Source organism: Nannospalax galili, unplaced genomic scaffold (genome assembly GCF_000622305.1).
Source record: "Nannospalax galili isolate Female #2095 unplaced genomic scaffold, S.galili_v1.0 scaffold362, whole genome shotgun sequence".
In the NCBI taxonomy this organism is placed as follows: domain Eukaryota; kingdom Metazoa; phylum Chordata; class Mammalia; order Rodentia; family Spalacidae; genus Nannospalax; species Nannospalax galili.
Genome location: NW_008348785.1, coordinates 2,400,181 through 2,417,358, shown reverse-complemented (window position 1 = coordinate 2,417,358; position 17,178 = coordinate 2,400,181). Strand labels below are relative to the sequence as shown.

Below are 17,178 nucleotides of genomic sequence, written 5' to 3'. Positions count from 1 at the left end.
AACAAACAAAAAAAACCCAAAGTCAGGCATGGCGGCTAACTGCTGTAGTCTCAGAACTCAGAAAGCTGAGGCAGGAGGATTGCTGTGAGTTTGAGGGCAGCCTGGACTACAAAGTGAGACTGTCTCAGTAAGTGATTGAGTGAGCGAGTGAATAGATAAAGTGAGCATCCTGAGGCTCAGCACAGACAAGCCTCTGAGCACAGGATCTGCTTGCTGTCTTATGGAATGACCTAAGCATGGTGGACCTCTGCCACTCCACTGAGGATCTGAGCTATAATGTGGACAGTTGGGAGCCACAGCACTTTACACAGGAGAGGCCGGAGCAAGTGAGCATTTGGAGAAGCATCTGTGACTAGAGAAGAGAAGGAAGAGGACTGGACTTGAGTGGGGAGCCAGTGGGAGGACCGGGGCAGACTGGAGGGGACAGGGCTCACCTGGGCAGAAAACCCTCCATGTCCTGTGAGGGTCCCACCAACAGAACAGGATGGCAGCCATCCTGGTGAGGGCCAAACCGGATCTTGCATCCTTCACTGGATCCACTGTGAGGAGAAGGAGGAGGTGTTTGGGAGCGCTGCCTTACCCAAGTAGGCCCTTAGGCCCTAGGCTCAGCAAGAGAAACCCAAACTCTACCTCGGTGAGCAGCAGGATGCCTGGCAAGGCTGCCCCTGCCCTGCTTCCATCCAGGGTTAGAGCTGCCGACTATGAGCAGGCATCCTGCGTCATCCCAGAAGGACGGATGGGAGCTAGGCTCTGGGTCTGGACCTTTCTGCAAGCTCCCTGACCACCCATCTGCCCTCTGGCCCTTGTCTTCCCTTCCCTTCGTGGGCCCCATCAGTGAATGTGAAGCTAGGCTGTTAGCACTGTAAGGGCACAGGGCAGAATGGCCAAAGGCCTGTCAGGCACAAGCCAAATGCCAGATATGTTCCTGGTTCTCCTCAGAGAGGCTGAGAGCCAGGTCACATACCTGCCTCACAGAGGAGGAAACAGGCCCAGGCAGGTGGAGAGACCTCTCAGACCACATAACACATAGGGACAAGGCAGGGAGCCCAGCTATGTGGACTGGGCAGAGGAAAGGACAGTGTGGGGACCCCAAGAAGAGCTCACAGTCCAACCTCAATGGGTCCACAGGGCCCCCTGGCCTGGGCCTGCCCGAGGCTGACTGGGACCCCAAGGTCTCTGCTGTCCAGCTTTCCCTCTTCCTGCAAGTGTTGTCTCTTCCATTGACCCCTTTCTCTTAGGCTTGGACCGTGTGTGTCATCCTGTCCCTCTGCCCCACCCTACTGACAAGGGCCTACCCAAGGCAGGCTGGGCCCAGCCCTTCCTGCGTCTCCCCTCTGCTGGTCCGGCCACCACAGAGTACATGTTTGCTGGGCTTTTGTTTCGCTTCTGTAATTGTCATCTGTGAGGCTCACAGGACACTGACCTGCCATGGACAGGGTCCTCTCTTGCCCCATCATTGGACAGAGCAGAGGTGATTTGGAGGCATCCAGGCAGGCAGCCTGAAGTGAGTCCCCTCCTAACTAGCCTTCCTGAAAGCCGTTGTGTTGGCAGCAATGTGGAATAGGACATGAGAGTCCAGTTTCTGCTGCTGTGGGCAAGCACCAGTCAGCTGCTGGCACAGTGATTTCATTTAGTGGATTCTTGCAGTTCTGTGCTTAGACACAGTGAACCACGTACGATATTTGCTTAGACACAATGAATCACATATACTATTTGACTCAGTGCAGTACAGACAGGGTTGATGGGAGTTCCTTACTTTTATAGTTTTGGTTTTTGTTTCACTTTTTGGTATTTTTTGTTTATTTGTTGTTATTGTTGTTTTGAGATAGGATCTCACTAATAGTCCTGACTAGCCTGCAACTCACCATGTAGATCAGGCTGGCCTTGAATTCAAAGATCCACCTTTCCTCTGCCTCCTGAGTGCTGGAATTAAAGGTGTATGTCACACCTGACTCCTTACAGCATCTTATGGGGGATTCTGTTTCCCTTTCCAATGGACTACATTGAACTGGACAGAAAGCCTGTCTTGAAGACACCCAGTGAAGGAGCCGGGGCAAAGAGCCCTGGTGGACTTGGATGGTAAATGAGCGTTTGCTGGGAGAATTTTTAACTCTGCTTTGAGCAGCTGCACTGGCCTCACTGTGATGTTGAGAAATAGACTAGCAGGGGAACAGGGGCCTCGGACCAGGGTGGGCACCCGCCCCGGGGCCCTCATCCTGCCTAGGTGCTCCACTACCCCCAACAGCTCCTTCATAAGTAGAGAGCCAGGCCTTCCCCACCAACACACAGCAGTGGGAAGAGCATTGGAGCTCTCCTCAGGCTCCCAGGACAGTGGAGGGAATCAAGACAGGGATGTGTAAGACCTTGCAGGAGGTAGCCTCAGACACCCAGCACCGGTGGAGAAGGGAGGAGTGGGGGGGAGGTGTCAGGCAGGGAAAAGCTGTGCCTGGAATGCAGAGGAAAAGCCCACTCTAAGAGGAAGAGCTGGTTCCCAGGAGAGTCTGTCCCCAGAAGACGCCTACTGCCATGAGCAGAGTGCAGCTCAGAACGAGCCTGTTCCTAGGAAGAAAAGCCCACCCACGGAAGGAGGAGTCTGCCCCCAGGAGGAGGAGCCCACTCAGTGGAAGCCAACACATCCCCGTCTCCTCAGTCTGCCCCTAAGAGGAGGAGGAGCCCATTGCCAGTGGGAGGAACTCACTCACAGGAAGAAGACCCCCTCCTCTGGGAAGAGCCCACCCCAGAAGGAAAAGCCCACCTGCCTGAAGGACGTATGAGGAAAGGGCCCCTGATACGAATGCTGGGGTTTCAGACCACAGGAGGGACGTGGCTGCAGTCATCAGAGACGGGCTCAGCCTACTGAGGCCTGGGGAACCCAGGCAGAGCCGTATTTAGGCCCTGGGTAAATACCCACAGTCCCAGGGTAGTCCTGTCATCACCGCTCTCCTCAGGACTGCCTCCTGGTCCCGCCTAGAGCAGGACCTTAGCAGCTGCAGAGGGACTGTCCCCCTTCTGGAAGTGACCTCCAGGCCAGTCACTCTAGGCTACAGAATCCAGCCCCTGAGGGACAACATGGCTTTTAGCTGTCTTCAGACCAACTGAACCGCTTCTTTCTGGCTGGGCGGAGGCTTGCAGGGAGCAGTGCCTCTGTGGGAAGGTGAAGCCCTCAGGCTTTCCCAGGAAGCTTGCACCAGACCAGCAGCCTGCTCCTCAGCAGTGGGGTTTCCAGAGAGAGACTGGCTGCCCTGCCATGCCCCATCTGACCACTGCAGCCTGGAAGCAGGCTGAAGGGGCCTTCCAGTGACTAGCATTCAAAGCTACCTGACACCCCTGCCAGAACTGCCCTTGGGATAAGGCCCCACTTCCTCAAACGACTGTCATGGTGAGCCCACCCTGGCTTCTCTTGTGGTGGAGGTCCCCTCTACAATCCTGTCTGCAGGGAGCCCTTAACATTCAAGCGTTAACCTGCAGCGCCTCCTCCAGGAAGCCTGGCTCTGCAGCTTCTAAGTCAGCCCAGCACCCTGCCAGGCTACAGGCGTGATCAGAGAACACGGGAAGGCATGGAGGGGGAGTCCCCATCTCCAGCATCCCTGCCAGATAGCAGCCTTGCCAGGAGCCCCTGGGTGCTGCCTCTATAAGGCAGCAGTGGCCTCCAAGGACTGGGTAACAGTGAGCACCCCTGGACCATCCGGGCAGGCAGGAGCTCTGAGTGTCGAAGCCCCAGCTGTTCCCACACAGCTCCTACACTAGACCCCACACACACTGGCACTAGGCCAGGTTGGGGTGTAAGCAGGCCCCCTGAGAGCCAGTCAGGGTGCTCTCCCCGGCAGATGCTTCTGTTAGAGGCAGATGGAGTCAAGGCGTACATTATTCCAATATAGGGCTACAGAGGCTCCCAGTGGGAGACTGGTTTGAGGAGGAAGTTCGGGAGGGTGGTATGTGTGCCCCAGGAGGCTGCAGAGGAGGGGACAGTGGGCCACAGATCAGGCCAGATGGAGGACGTGGGGTTTTCCTCAGGGTGAGGCCAGTCCCAGGCTGCATGCCGGAAGGCACTTCACTATGGCGCCCCAGGAGTGGCTTCTGGAGGTCATTGTGGGGTCACTGGCTACTGATATTTGGGTGCATCCCCCAAGGGCCCATGTGCTGGAGGGTTGGTCCTCAGTGTGGTCATGTGGAAGGCAGTGGGACCTTGAAGGGGCCTCATGAAAGACCACTGGGTTACTACTTTAAGGAGGGTTGGAGGTAGTTCTTTCAGGACCCAGAAAGAAAGAGCCTGCTCAGGAGTGAGTTGTTTCTAAAGCCTCTTAAAGCCTGAATCATCCTCTTGCTCTACATTCCTGCCATGGCAGTGTCCTTAGGTCTTCCTCCAGGCCTAAACAGTGATCTGACCAGGACTTTTGTTTATAAAGTGTCCCAGACTCTAGTATTTTGATATAGTAACAACAAAAATAAACTAGTATCCTACTAGACTAACCTATGGCCTTGTCCTCCAGGCCCAGTGATGAGCACCATCCAGAAGTGAAGGCTGATGGGTACGTGGACAACCTTGCAGAGGCTGTGGACCTGCTACTACAGCATACGGACAAGTGATAGACCTTCAGGGAGGGCCCCAGCCTCCTTCCCCCCACTGCCCCTCCCTCCTGTCTCCAGGCCCATAACCACCCAAGGCTAGCCCAGCCCTCTCTGGCATAGGCTGATGAGGGTAGTGACCAGAGCCAACCAGCCCCTTCCTATCCTCCCTCTGCTGACCCCATCAACCTTCCTTCCTCCCCAGCCTTTGGGTAGAGGTTTGTTCCCTGCCTCTGTGGCCTGAACCCCTGCCCAGGCCCATAGTGCCATCCATCCAAGAGGGTGGAACGGACCTGTCAGGCGCCCAGAGAATGAACCCTAGGCACAGGCTGGAAGGTCCTCCAGCAATGTCTGAGTCTCCAAATTCCTTCAGTCATCATTCAGTCTGTCCAATTGGATGAGGGTGTGGTGCCTCCCTCAGCAAACTTTGCATGTGAGTGTGGAGCCTGCAGAAAGCCCAGGGCCTGCCATGCCAGCCTCCCTGGGACTGGCCAGTGACCCCTGCCCACCACCCACGGCCCCTCCCGGCCCCATGTCAATGTGACTGATCGGTGCTCTGCCCCCCATCCCTGCCTCTGAAAACAGTGTCAGCCCATGCTCTTCCCGTCCCCACAAATCACCTAGACGTGGGCCGAGGACTGCTGTCCTGCAGAGCGGGAATGTCAGCTGCCGCACCACCCTGCAGCTCAGACAGCACAGTGGATCAGTATGGACAGACTTGGATGTGTCATGCCTCTTTCACCAGAAGAACCAATGGCTTCATAAACTGGGCCTTGACTGCTGCCTTTGACTGACCTTTGTTGGGAAGAGTCCATGGGGTGGGGTGGGGTGGGGTGGGTGAAGGCCTCAAGAGTCTCTTGGTCTCCTGTGAGAGGAGACAGTCCAGGACAAACATGGCACTGACTCCTGTTTTAGTTTGTCTTTTAGAAGGTTTTACTTTAAATTTTATTTATTACATGTGTGTGCATGTGGGGGTAGGGTATATGTCTGGACAAGTGTGCCATGGTGCACATGTGGAGGTCAGAGGACAACTTTGTGGAGCTGGTTCTTGTCTACTTTCACATGGGTTCAAGGGATCAGACTCAGGTCATCAGCCTTTATCCAGTGAGTGATTTTGCCAGCCCTAATTTTTCGTTACTATAACAAAATACCTGAGGCAGGCTAAGCAGGTGGGGTTGGCTAGGTGTGATGGTGCATGCTTGTAACTGTAGCACTTGGGAGGTAGAAGCAGGAGGGTGGTTAAAAGTTCCAGGCCCTGGTGGGACACACTTTAATCCCAGCACTCAGGAGGCAGAGGCAAGTGGATCTCTGTGAGATCTAGTTGTGAGGTCCAGGCCAGCTGGGGCCACAGGGAGACCCTGTCTCAAAAAAACAAAAACAAAAAAAGTTCTAGGCCAGCCTCACATGTCCCAGGCCAGCCTGGGCTACAAAGACCCTGTCACAAAACAACAGAAAGAGGGAGGGGGGAGAGAAGGTTTTATATAGACCACTGAGTCTGGGACATAGCAAGACCCTGAGGGAGGGGGCAGGGGAGGTAGGGGAGGGAGAAGAGGAAGAGGGTTTTCTGTATAGGTCAGGGTTGGAGGCTAGAGGTCAGGTTGTAGTGCAGCCCCAGCTGAGGTCTGGCGAGGCCTCGTGGCACCCTGGCAGGAACATATACAAGAACAATGAACAAGAGGTCATGGTGAGTCAGGAAGGCAGAGTGAGGGCAAATTCCTTTGAGGACAAGCCATCAAAATGGCCCAAGGACCTCTCACTACCTCCTCCCCCCACTTTCAAGATCCCAGCAGCTCCTGACACTACAGCCTTTGGAGGGATGAAGCCTTCCAACTTCTCAGAGGACAGCCGAGCCGTCTCCAACGCTAGCGCCTCACTAGGCCTGGCAGTGGTGAGCCGTGCAGCTCACAGTGGGACACTGGGCAGCAGCCTTCCCTGCTGGGCCTCTGGGACATTCCCTCCTACTCCACGCTTCAGATTTCAAAATCAATCAGCTGAAGGGATAACTTGATATTGCTATTTGTTCCCAAATCAATCTAGAAGGCGCTGATGAATCTCAGGAGCCAGCTTCTCAAAAGTCAGTAGGGGAGGTGACTCAGTGGCAAAGAATCAACTGGTTGATAGGTCAGTGGGTAAAGTAGTTAGCTGGGAGGTGGCCCAGCCAGCAAAGTGCTTCCATGCCAGCAGGGGGCGCTGAGTTCCACCCCCCCCTAGAACCTACATAAAAAAGCTGGGTGCCCGCCCCCTGGGTGCCTGTAATCCCAGCACCAGGGAGGTGGAGACAGGCAGAGATCCCAGCCTACCCAAATTGGCAAGCTCAGGTTCAGTGAGAGACTGTCAAAAAATCAGGTGGACAGGCTGACCAGCTGGCTCAGGGCACTTGGCACCATCACAGCTTCCTCATGGTGGAAGGAGAGACTTCTGCAAGCTGTTTTCTGACCTCTACACCCGCACTGTGGCACATGTGCTCACACACAGTTTTAAAAATTAAAAAAATAAGGTAGAGAACAATTGAGGGAGGTATCTAACATCGACCTCTGGCCTCCATACATGTGTACGTGCATACACACACATATACACCTACATACATCGGTACAATCGTATACACAAATGTGTGCACACATACACAAGTCAGGCGTCCTCTATGAGAGGCTTTCCACTAAACAGAGATACACAGTGGTAATGGATGAGCCAGCGGGGCCTTGCTGGGCAGACTGACCTCATTCTATCATATTAGGAGGAAACAGTGACTGAGAGTCTGCATCGAGATGAGTGGCCACCAGGCTGGCCAGCATCACTGACCTTCAAGGGAGAGCCATTGGCCTATTTGGTTATGCAGAAGGCCTGTTCCTAATGGATTCCGCTTAGTAGCTCCTTAGAACAGGGGCTATGTGACAGTGGGGGTCAGGGCTTCAGGCCGTGCTTGTGTGTCCCAGGGAGCTCGGGGTTCTTTTTTCTTTGATTAGTGGCTGCTCTCCTTGGCTTGTGTCCAGATAAACTGAGCTTCCTCTTTCTTGCCTTGGAGTGGACTGAAAACCCTGCATAGTCTGGGCAGAGATCACGCTGTCCTCTGAGCTATAGTGGGCTCAATAGTCTTTAAAGTATCTCACCTGAAGGCCAGAAGTAGGGGGCAGGGTGGAGATTCCATCAGGGTCTTCTAGTGACTCTTCCCATGCCCTTTCTAGTATCTTCCAAGATGCAACCCATATTCCTGCCTGAAATCCTGTGGAGATGGCCTATGGAGACCTAGGGCTGTAATCTAGTACACAACCGTCCTCTCTCTCTGGATGAAGCATTCTTGGGGTTGGGGTCTGGCTCCACCTCTGGGGAGTCACGCAGCCCCTGAGCCTCAGTTACCTCATCTGTAAATGAAGAGGATCCATTCAGCAGGCATACACTGAACCCTACTGGATGCCCTGTCCCCTCAGGAGCTGACGGCCCCTTGCCCTGTCGCTTCTGGTCCTTCTAGCTGCCCACCAGTCATCAACCTGAAGGGCTGTGGTGAGGAGCCCCACTGCCCAAGACCCTCATCTCATGCTCCCAGCAGGTGGTCTAAGAAGGAAAGCCAATGATAGGGCAGAGTGGGGCTGTTGCCCACAAGTCCAAGCCTGGCTGGATGCAGCATTGCTTGGCAGAAGCCTTCCTTACCCTCTGCCTGCCAGTCACATACCACATAGCAGAGGCAGGAGAGCAGTGGCCTAGAAAGGCCAGATGATGCCCAGCATGGAATCAGCCCTGGGCCGTGGCAGTTACAACGCTGCTGGCTGGCTGGCTGGGTATTTTTGTTTTCTTTTTTTTGTATGTATGATATGTATGTGTATGATGTGTGTGTGCACGTGCCTGTGTGCCACAGTATGGAGGTCCAAGGACAACTCTGTAGAGCTGGTTCTCTCCTTCCACCTTTCCATGGGTTCCAGGGATTGAATGGAAGTTACAGGCCTGCACAGAAAACACCTTTCTTCACCTGCTGAGCCACCTCTTTTGGGGGAGGTAGTTGTGGCTACTGAATTTAGCACCCTGTACATGCTGGGCAAGTGCTCTAGCATGAAGTTCTATCTCCAGCTATGTTTGCTGTTTTTTTAGGCAGGATCTTGATATATAACTCAGGCTAGCCTTGAACACACAATCCTCCTGCTTCAGCCTTCCAAGTGCCAGGATTACAGGTGTGTGCCACTAATTCAGACCCCTCTTTTAAATTACATGGACAAGGGATTTGTTGCTAAAAAGGAGGGCAAAGCAGAAGCGCGCCTCTGGGCCTCACGCCCCGATGGGGCCCAAGGCCGGACAACAGGGACCAACATTGGGTGACAGAAAGAAAATGTCTCTTCATAGGCTGCTGACAGTGCCTCTCCTATGCTTAGTCATCCAGGGTCCCCAGTCTGGAGGTCGGGTGGGGAACCGTGTACACACCCTGGGGCGAACTGCATGTTCTAGTACCTCCACAGCCTGAGAAAGTTTTGAGGCATGCTACCCTCTACCAGGGCACAGGCCCTGAACGAACGGCAGCCCAGCAGCTGTACAGCCTCCTGGGAAAGGATACTCTGGGGCCCTGTGGGGCTCTTCTCAGTGATGGGGCCTAAAGCACGCTGCCCTGTGACCTTGCCTGTCAGCCAGATCTGAGGCCAAGCTGATGTGTTCACTCGTCAGCTTCCTCCACTGCCCCTTCCTCAGAAATGGCAGGGCAGGGGGTCTCCTAGCTGGCGCAGGTCCCTGGCTCCTCTTGGAGACTCCATGTAACAGTGGACGGCGGCTGTGGTGGTGGGCACCCTCTCTGGCAGTTGTTCCCATAGCCGCTCTGCATTGCATCCTCCAAGACAGACCCTTACTCTGAGATGTGGGTACAGAGGTGTGGTCCTCCCAGGCCAGAGCAAATGTTCTCATGGGCAGAGGGAACAGAGAGGGCTGGTTCATTGTGTCCAAGAGAAAGCACACAGCCATGCCCAGGCAGCCAGGTGTTGAACCAGGAAGCTTTATTTACACAGTAAAGGTAACAAGCAAATTCCTGAGACTAGAGCGGCTCTAGTGCAAGACAGTCATGGCCTGCGTGGGAGGATAGGTTGTGGTGGGCAGCACTAGTGGAAAGACCCTGCACCATCTACTCCGAGACCACTGTCTGGTTGGGGGCCTGGCTCATCACACATGGCCCTAGCCCAGCCTGAAGGCCATCTGTCCCCAAGCCTTGGGAGTCTCCTGACACACTGACAACACAATTCATTTGCCAATGAGACTCTGCTAGTGGGTCAGACTATCCTACCTAGGCTATGAAAGCTGCTTCACTTGGGTCTGTAATCTTAACCTCTTTCTCTTCTCTCCTTAAGAGGCCTGGTTTTCTCTACCTAGTGCCAAGGGGAAGTCTGACCAGCAGTGCGGATGAGGCAGAGAGGGGGCAGCATTATGACCTACACGGGCAGAGTGCCCAGGCAGGGGTCCCTGAGCCCTGGAGCCTGACTTTATTTTAAGTGGCTATCATTCAAATGACTTTAACCACCTTGGTGGAAATGGGGTACAGGATCCAGGGGTAAGTTTTAATTGCTATGAGCCTTGCTCAGACAGGCAAGCCCAGCATGAGCCTGTGGAAAAGCATACCCATCTGGTAATTTGGAGGGGGCTGTTTCCTGTTTAATGTGGACTTTTCCTTTATTTAGCTGTTCTTTCAGCATACAAATTCACAAAACTTTTGCTACAAAAATTTTGTTGGAAAGTAAGGCTTTCTGAGAATGCACATCTTCGTGTACGTCAGAACAAGGTCCTTGGGCCGCATGTGAGGGAGCCAACGGGCACTAGCTAGGCTCTGCCTCCACTGCCCAGGAGTAAGGCAAGAGTGGGCGTTCATGTAAACGGCTAGGCTGCTGCCTGGAACCCAGGCCAGACCCCTCCTGCCAGTTCAATGGCTTTTGGAATGAGCGGGGATGACATGTGACAGGAGACCCTCTTCCCCACTCTGCTTTGATGGAGCCATACCTTGCTCTAGACCTTCAGGCCCCCTGGGACAAGTGGGTGGCCAGGCTTCTGTGAGGGATGGGACCCACAGACAGGCTTCTGTGAGGGATGGGACTCACAGACAGGCTGGCAAAAGCAAGGACCTTGCTGTTGTCATGATGCTAAGTACATGGGGCCAGAGGAAACCTCCTGAGTGAGCTCTTCTCCATGTTCAAAGGTCCTGGGGCCAGTGAGTAGAGCAGAGAAATGGGCCTCTCTGTGTGGCATGGCTGCTGAGAGATGGCGAAGGCACCTTCTAGGTGAGACCTGCTCTGCCCACTGAAAAGTCCACCAAAAGGCAAATGAAGATCATTTCTTTCTCTAGGCAGAAAAGCGACCGCCATCTCTTCTAACTGCTGCCGCAGGCTTGGCCTAGAGGTTTTGGTGGGACAGGGTCAGTCCAGAGGGGCCTGAGGAAACTGGAAAGAACCAACCCCTGGCCTAGACTTGGAGCGTTTCTGTCAAGGGGATAGTGCCCTAGAGAGAGGGAGAGATGAGGCTGTGACTCATCGAGTTCCTGTTCATCCTGCCACCAGGCTTGAGGGGACATGGTCTGAGGGCAGGTCACCCACACAGCAGCCCTGACTTTGTACCTACTACCAGAAGCCCCTTGTCTGGTCCTAAGGAGAGGCCTCCTGGGCTTTCTGGGGAACAGGGCACTACTGGATGGTCTCCATGCCCCCAATTACCCCTCTCCAGGTTTGCTGAGTCTGAAGGCATGGCCTCATGGCCCACTGTCCCACACTGTGCCTTCGCTAGTTCTCTGCTTTGGCTTTCCAGTACCTCTGAGGCCAGCTGTGTGTCCCCCAACCTCCTGCACATTCTCCATACTGCATACTGCCCAACCCGGGGCTACGTACATCTCTGTGTTCCACAGGAGTGGGGCTTCCTGCATCTTTTGGGGCTGATTTAAAGAAGCACTACCTATACATCAGAAGTTGAGCCTTGGCCTTTTTGGTGCCTTAACACATTTAAACAAAAGCTTCTCAAGGTTTTTAGACAAAAGGGACAACCACCATTTGAGCTTAACCAGCAGAAGGTGAAACCACAGAGGCTGGGCACAGCAAGGTGCCTATAAAGGTGCCAAGATCACATGTCCATGAACTCAGGAGGATGCACTAGTTCTTTTTAACCTTATGGGAAAACAAGCCACTCGTGTAGGCCAGCCCACTTGCTACCATCTGCGGAAGACGCCAAGTTTGCTAAAAGCCAGGTTCCCAGAGTAGTGTCCCGTGGCACGTCTGCAGGAAGGGCTTGGGGAGCCGCCTGAATGGGTGCCCTCTGAGGGCTGTGCTGGGACTCAGGAGCTGCGAGGGTGAGTGTAAGCCGTGCTGTGGCTGGGCCTGCTGAGGGAAGAGGCCCCTGGGGCCGCCCTCCCCTCAGCACACAGTGGGGTGAGGAGCGCTGAAGTGGATGGTGGTGCTCTCATTAGAGCCAGCAGTGCCTGTGAACAAGCAAGAATGTGCTGGAAGTGCTGCTGAGACTTGGAGGCCCCCAGCCTAGGTCACCATAAAGCCAGGGTGGCCTGCTGCAGATGCCCTCTGCCCCAATGCCGAGATGCGTGCACCTGCTTGTAGCTCCTGAGGACACTGAGAAGATGTCGCTGACATCTCTACACTCAGCTGAATCCACCAAGTTTAGCCCACAGGGACTGGGGGCAAGAGGGCTGCCATTGCCAACCTTACCAAGGCAGCCCTGGGTTGGCCAAGAGGTGGGTGGCCATGAGAGAGACTGATGGGTTCGCCTTTCAGCCAATACAACCTCCAAATCTCTACCCAGTGTGGACGGCCTCTGGACGGCCCTGAGCTATCCCCTGGCCCCGAGAAATGGGACACGGCTTACCCTAGAAGCTCTGCCAGTACCCCACGTGAGTTAAGGCCACACGGTCTGGTGTCACTGCAAGAGGTGTCTCCCGAACCTTCCCAAGCCTGGGGCGGGGAGACCTGGGAGAGAAGGCACGGAGTAAACTAAGGGAAAGGAATTTGGGGCGACTCCCCAGAATGAACCTGAGCGAGGCCATGGAGGACCCAGGCCTCTAGCATCCCACTTGATGGATGCAGAATGGCCCAGCCTCAGTGGGGAATAGCTACCAACACTCCACAAAGAACAAAGAGGAGACCAAACCAAAAAGCTGCTCTTGGGCTACAGTAGTTCCATGGACCTGGCAGGAAGCCAGTTGTTCCCCTTCACAGAGCCTGGGTACTGCAGGGTGACAACTGCTCCCTGGGAGGTGGGTGGGCTCCTTCTTGGAAGCTTTTGCCAGACCCAGGAGCCAGGCTCCCCTGTACAGTGCCCACCTAGGCTCCAGGGGGAGGCCCATCCACTGCAAAGCCCCCCTCCCTGGGCCAGGGCGCAGGGCCCCTCAGTTGTTCTCTATCTGCTCAATGTCCAGCTCGCCATCCAGAGAGCAGAGGCTGTTCGTGCAGGCCCCGCAGTCCCGCCAGGCTGTGGCCGGCTCCCCTTTCCTACAGCAGTCCTCATCCAGGGTGCAGCTGTCAGACTCCTCACAGGACAGATCCTCCTGGCAGGTGAAGTGGTCGTCGAAGGAGTGGGGAAGAGGCTCAGGAACTGGGGTCCCAGCAGGGGTCCTGCCCCCTGGGCTGGAGGCTGAGGCTGAGAGCAACGCGGTCCAGGATCGGGTGGCACTGACGAGGGCAAAGGGGCTCTGGGGGCTCTGGTCCTCCACCCCCGTGCTCAGGCAGCTGAGGCTGCTGAAGGTCTGACAGTTCTGCGGAGGAACAGACACATAGGTCAGTGAGGGCTGGGCTCCTTCTGGAACCTAGGTCCACACATCCAGCCAAAGCCTAGTTGGTACTTGATCTGACAGGCTGTGGCAAGACCAGCATATGTGAGACTGACTCATTAAGTACCTTTGGTCAGTGAACACTGAGCTCATAAAGAAATGCAGAACTCAGCTAGTCACCTCCCTGCTCATGGGGGCTGCAGGGAAACAGGGCCATTCATGGCTTGCCAGGCAGACCTCAGCCTCTTGGGAAGATGCCTGTAACAAGTGCCTGATCCTTGCTGAGGCCATTTCACTCCAGGTGTCCCAAGTTCTAGGACCCCATCCTTCTTCAGTGTACAAGTCCACCTCACCTGTGCAGTCGCCTCCGGATTACTTAAAATACCTGCTATGATGTAAATGCTCCATCAACACCTGAACATTAACTCACTGAGAAAGAATAATGACAGAAGTCTGTGCACTTTCTCTGTAGAAACATGAAATTTTCTTCATGGTAGTAGTAGTGCGGGGGACTGGACCTGGGGCCTGAGATGCTTAAAAATGTCCTCTGCCACCAAGTTACATCTCCAGCCTTGATATGAACACTCGTGATCATGCTATTGAAAAAAGCAACAGGCAACCCAGACTCCATGTGTCCTTTCAGACAGGGACACAGAAATCACTGACACAGGACAATGCTCCCCAGGAGAAGGGGCCGGGCCAGTTCCACAGAAACATCGCCAGGCTGCGCTGCTGCCTACCCCACCCACTTCTCACGACCAGGCAGGGCAAGGCAGTGACCACAAGGGCTTGAGCTGAAATCTCGACTTGAGGAATATCAGAACTGTCCAGGGAGCTGGTGCTATGTGAGTTCTGGGCCCCCGTCTGGAGGCAAAGAGGAAAGGCCAGGCTCTCGGTTGCTTCTGGCCTTACCAGTTGGCAAGAGGTATGTGTGTGTCATAGCCCCTACCTGGACTGTGGGACCCCTTATAGCACCAGAGAGAGAGTGGGGCTCCACAAGAGCACCCCTGCTGGTGGGACGCCAGATGGCATGGAGGCCAGAGACTCAGGCCTGACACTGCACAGTGATACAGCTCAGCAGGCACTTCATGGCACAGTTCAGATATGGGCCTCCTATCCAGACAACTGCCCAGTCCAGCAACAGGTTGACAGGGGTTGTGGCAGTGAGGGGCACTGGTGGCCCAGCCTGATCTCCCTCAAAGGACCTGCAGCAATGTGTAAGAATAGCAGGCTTTGGCTCCTCCCAGTACACAGGGACGTAGAACAGCCACTGTCTCTCGCCTGCTGATGAAAGAGCACAGACCTGTCCCAAGGGCCCTGTCCTTTCAAAGACTGATGTGTTTGTGTATCGCTTTGAAATAAAGAAGACCACCGGCCAACACAGCAAACAGGCTGTTAGAACAGGCTCAATAGATAGAAGATGAAAGGCATTCTCTCTGGGGGAAGGTAGCTGTGCCTGCCACACACACACACACACACACACACAGAGACACCGTTCCTGACACTCCATGAAGAACACCCTTCTGTTGGGTTTACTTTTCTTGCAGTCTTCTAATTAAAAGAGAAAGGAGAGGCCAGCAAGATGGATCAGCAGGTGAAGGTACTTGTCACCCACCCTGACAGCCTGCGTTCAATCTCTAGGACCAGCATCGTGGAAAGAGAACCAAATCGCAAAGGCTGTTCTGTGGCCCCCACAAGCACTCCATGGCACAAGTTTCCCAATTTGGCAGACAAAAGAAAAATGAGGAGGAACCCAATAGAGGGATGATTTTCGAAGCTCTCGTCAAGAAATTCAAGTGGACTCTGATATGAACATTTGAAAATTGCCCTATTCTGACTTTTCTGGTTCCCTGTCTAGAACGTGTAATGCTAACTACTCTTGCCTTTACTTCTCCTTCACATCTCCTATTCACCAGTCAAGGACTTTCTTTTCACCCTACAGATAAGAGTTATGCAATTTAGGAGTCTTAGATAGACCCACTGAAGGGGTACCCCAATTGCCTCACCCTGTGTCCCTGTTCTGCACGGAAGAAGCCAGAGTGGTCTGCATCCTGATTCCCTATCAGCAATTTGGGTAACCCCTTCAGAGGACGGTGTGATAAGAATAGGAGGTAGGAATTAGCTAGGCATTTAGGGTAAAAAGACCCCAAAGAAAAGTAGCCAGTTTCTTGGCTAAAAGTCAAAATGTCCTTGGGCCACTTAGCAACATACTCTGTTCCAAAGAATAAAAATGTCAAAAGTATTTGGGAGCTCTTATCTAATCCCTAGAAGATTTTAAGAGTTACCTCTTCAGAGGGGGGAATGTGAGAGTAGCAAAAAGCCCCATAAAAAAAAAAAAAGAAAAAGAGGAAGAAAGAAAGAAAGAGAGAGAGAGAAAGAGAGAGAGAGAGAGAGAGAGAGAGAGAAAGGGAACAAACGAATGAACATGAAGTTGTCAGAAAGAAGCGATGGGGAGCTATGGGAGGAGTTGGAGGGGAGGGAACAGGGTGTTTGATCAAAACACCTTATATGCATGTATGAAATTCTCAATAAATTTATTTGAAAAAATAATAAATAAATAAATTAAATAAATAAATAAATAGGAGCTGGCTGAGGGGCTAAGGTGCTCAGCTCTGGGTTTCAGGAGAGAGTGTTAGGCCACCATATGATCCTGAGATGCTGGTCCAGGCCAGAGGACCCCACCCCCGGCTATCTGTGAGTCCCTGTTTGGGCCATGCCTCGATTCAGTATGGCTCTGGCAGGCAGAGTATACTCCTTCCCCCTTCCCTGCCACAGCAACAGTTGGATGAAGGCTTACCAACTCCCATGCAAACGATATTCCTGGGGGCCCCAGACACCTGTGCAGGAAGGGCCTCAGAGGCCCCTTCTATCTCTGAGCCATAGGCCTGAGATGAGAGCAGCTGGAGGAGAGCTAAGCACAGCACAAGAAAGAAGATGGCTCAGCACTGGCAGCACCCTGCCAGGCTAGGCTGCCCTGGATGGAGGAGGCTGAGGGGTGAAGCTGGGACTAGTCAACGATTCGGGAGCCACAGAGTCAGACCCACTTTCTTTTTATAAAATTTTATTATTTTTATGTGTATGCATGTATTGCCTGCATGTAGTGCACCCATGTCATGCCATCCCACGGAGGTCAGAAGAGGCTGTCAGATCCCCTGGGACTGGAGTGATGGACAGTTGTTAGTTGCCATGTAGGTGCTGGGATTCGAACCCGGGTCTTCTGCAAGAACAACTAGTGTTCTTAACCACTGAGCCATCTCTCCAGCCCCCAGACCCACTTTCATGGGTCTCTGACTGAATAGTCCATCTCTTTCACGGAACATGTATGTAAGAGTAAACAATGCACAGTCTGCACTTGAGTGTCTCAAGTGCACTATGACTGTTCTGGGTGGGTGACCAAGCCCGATACCTACTTGAGTATCACCACATCTGTTCAGGACGCAGACACCTGAACATACTTCTGTGCTCTCTGTGAGCTACAATGTGAACAAGTACCGGGGTGCTGGGGTGGGCCTGGACAGAAATGCTCCTGCCCACTGCTCATCTGCTCATCTGGCTGGGGCTATCCCATTCTCATCTGGCTGGGACTATCCCCTTCCATCTTGATTTTTGTCCAGCAGATGACCTAAAGTAAGGCCAGGGTCCTGACTTTGTACCCAGTGTGATAGCAAAAGCAGTCCAACTGTGTATCCCCAAATTGATGTCAATGCCTAATCATTAAGGCAACAGTATTAAGAAATGGGAATAAAGGGCTGAAGAGATGGCTCAGCAGTTAAGAGCTCCTGCTGCTTTTGCAGAGGACATTTTCATTAACATCACCCACAGGGCAGCTCATAACTGTAATTGTAGTTCCAGGGGATTCAATACCCTCTTCTGGTCTCTGTGGGTACTGAAGA

At 53.6% G+C, this 17,178-nt stretch overlaps 2 protein-coding genes across 3 annotated transcripts in view; one reads left to right on the top strand and one right to left on the bottom strand.

The window, feature by feature from the left end:
- The window catches only part of Lhpp (phospholysine phosphohistidine inorganic pyrophosphate phosphatase), a 106,242-nt gene extending 100,892 nt beyond the window's left edge, over positions 1-5,350 (top strand). The window contains exon 7 of the mRNA XM_008846017.2: positions 4,491-5,350. Coding sequence (XP_008844239.1) covers positions 4,491-4,587 — 97 coding nt within the window. The 3' untranslated portion in view covers positions 4,588-5,350. The remainder of the gene's footprint in view (positions 1-4,490) is intronic.
- Positions 5,351-9,511: 4,161 nt separating this feature from the next.
- Fam53b (family with sequence similarity 53 member B) overlaps positions 9,512-17,178 on the bottom strand; it is a 75,924-nt gene continuing 68,257 nt past the window's right edge. For both annotated transcript variants that reach the window (XM_029569815.1, XM_008846016.2), the window contains one exon: positions 9,512-13,270. In XM_029569815.1, coding sequence (XP_029425675.1) covers positions 12,905-13,270 — 366 coding nt within the window. In that variant the 3' untranslated portion in view covers positions 9,512-12,904. The remainder of the gene's footprint in view (positions 13,271-17,178) is intronic.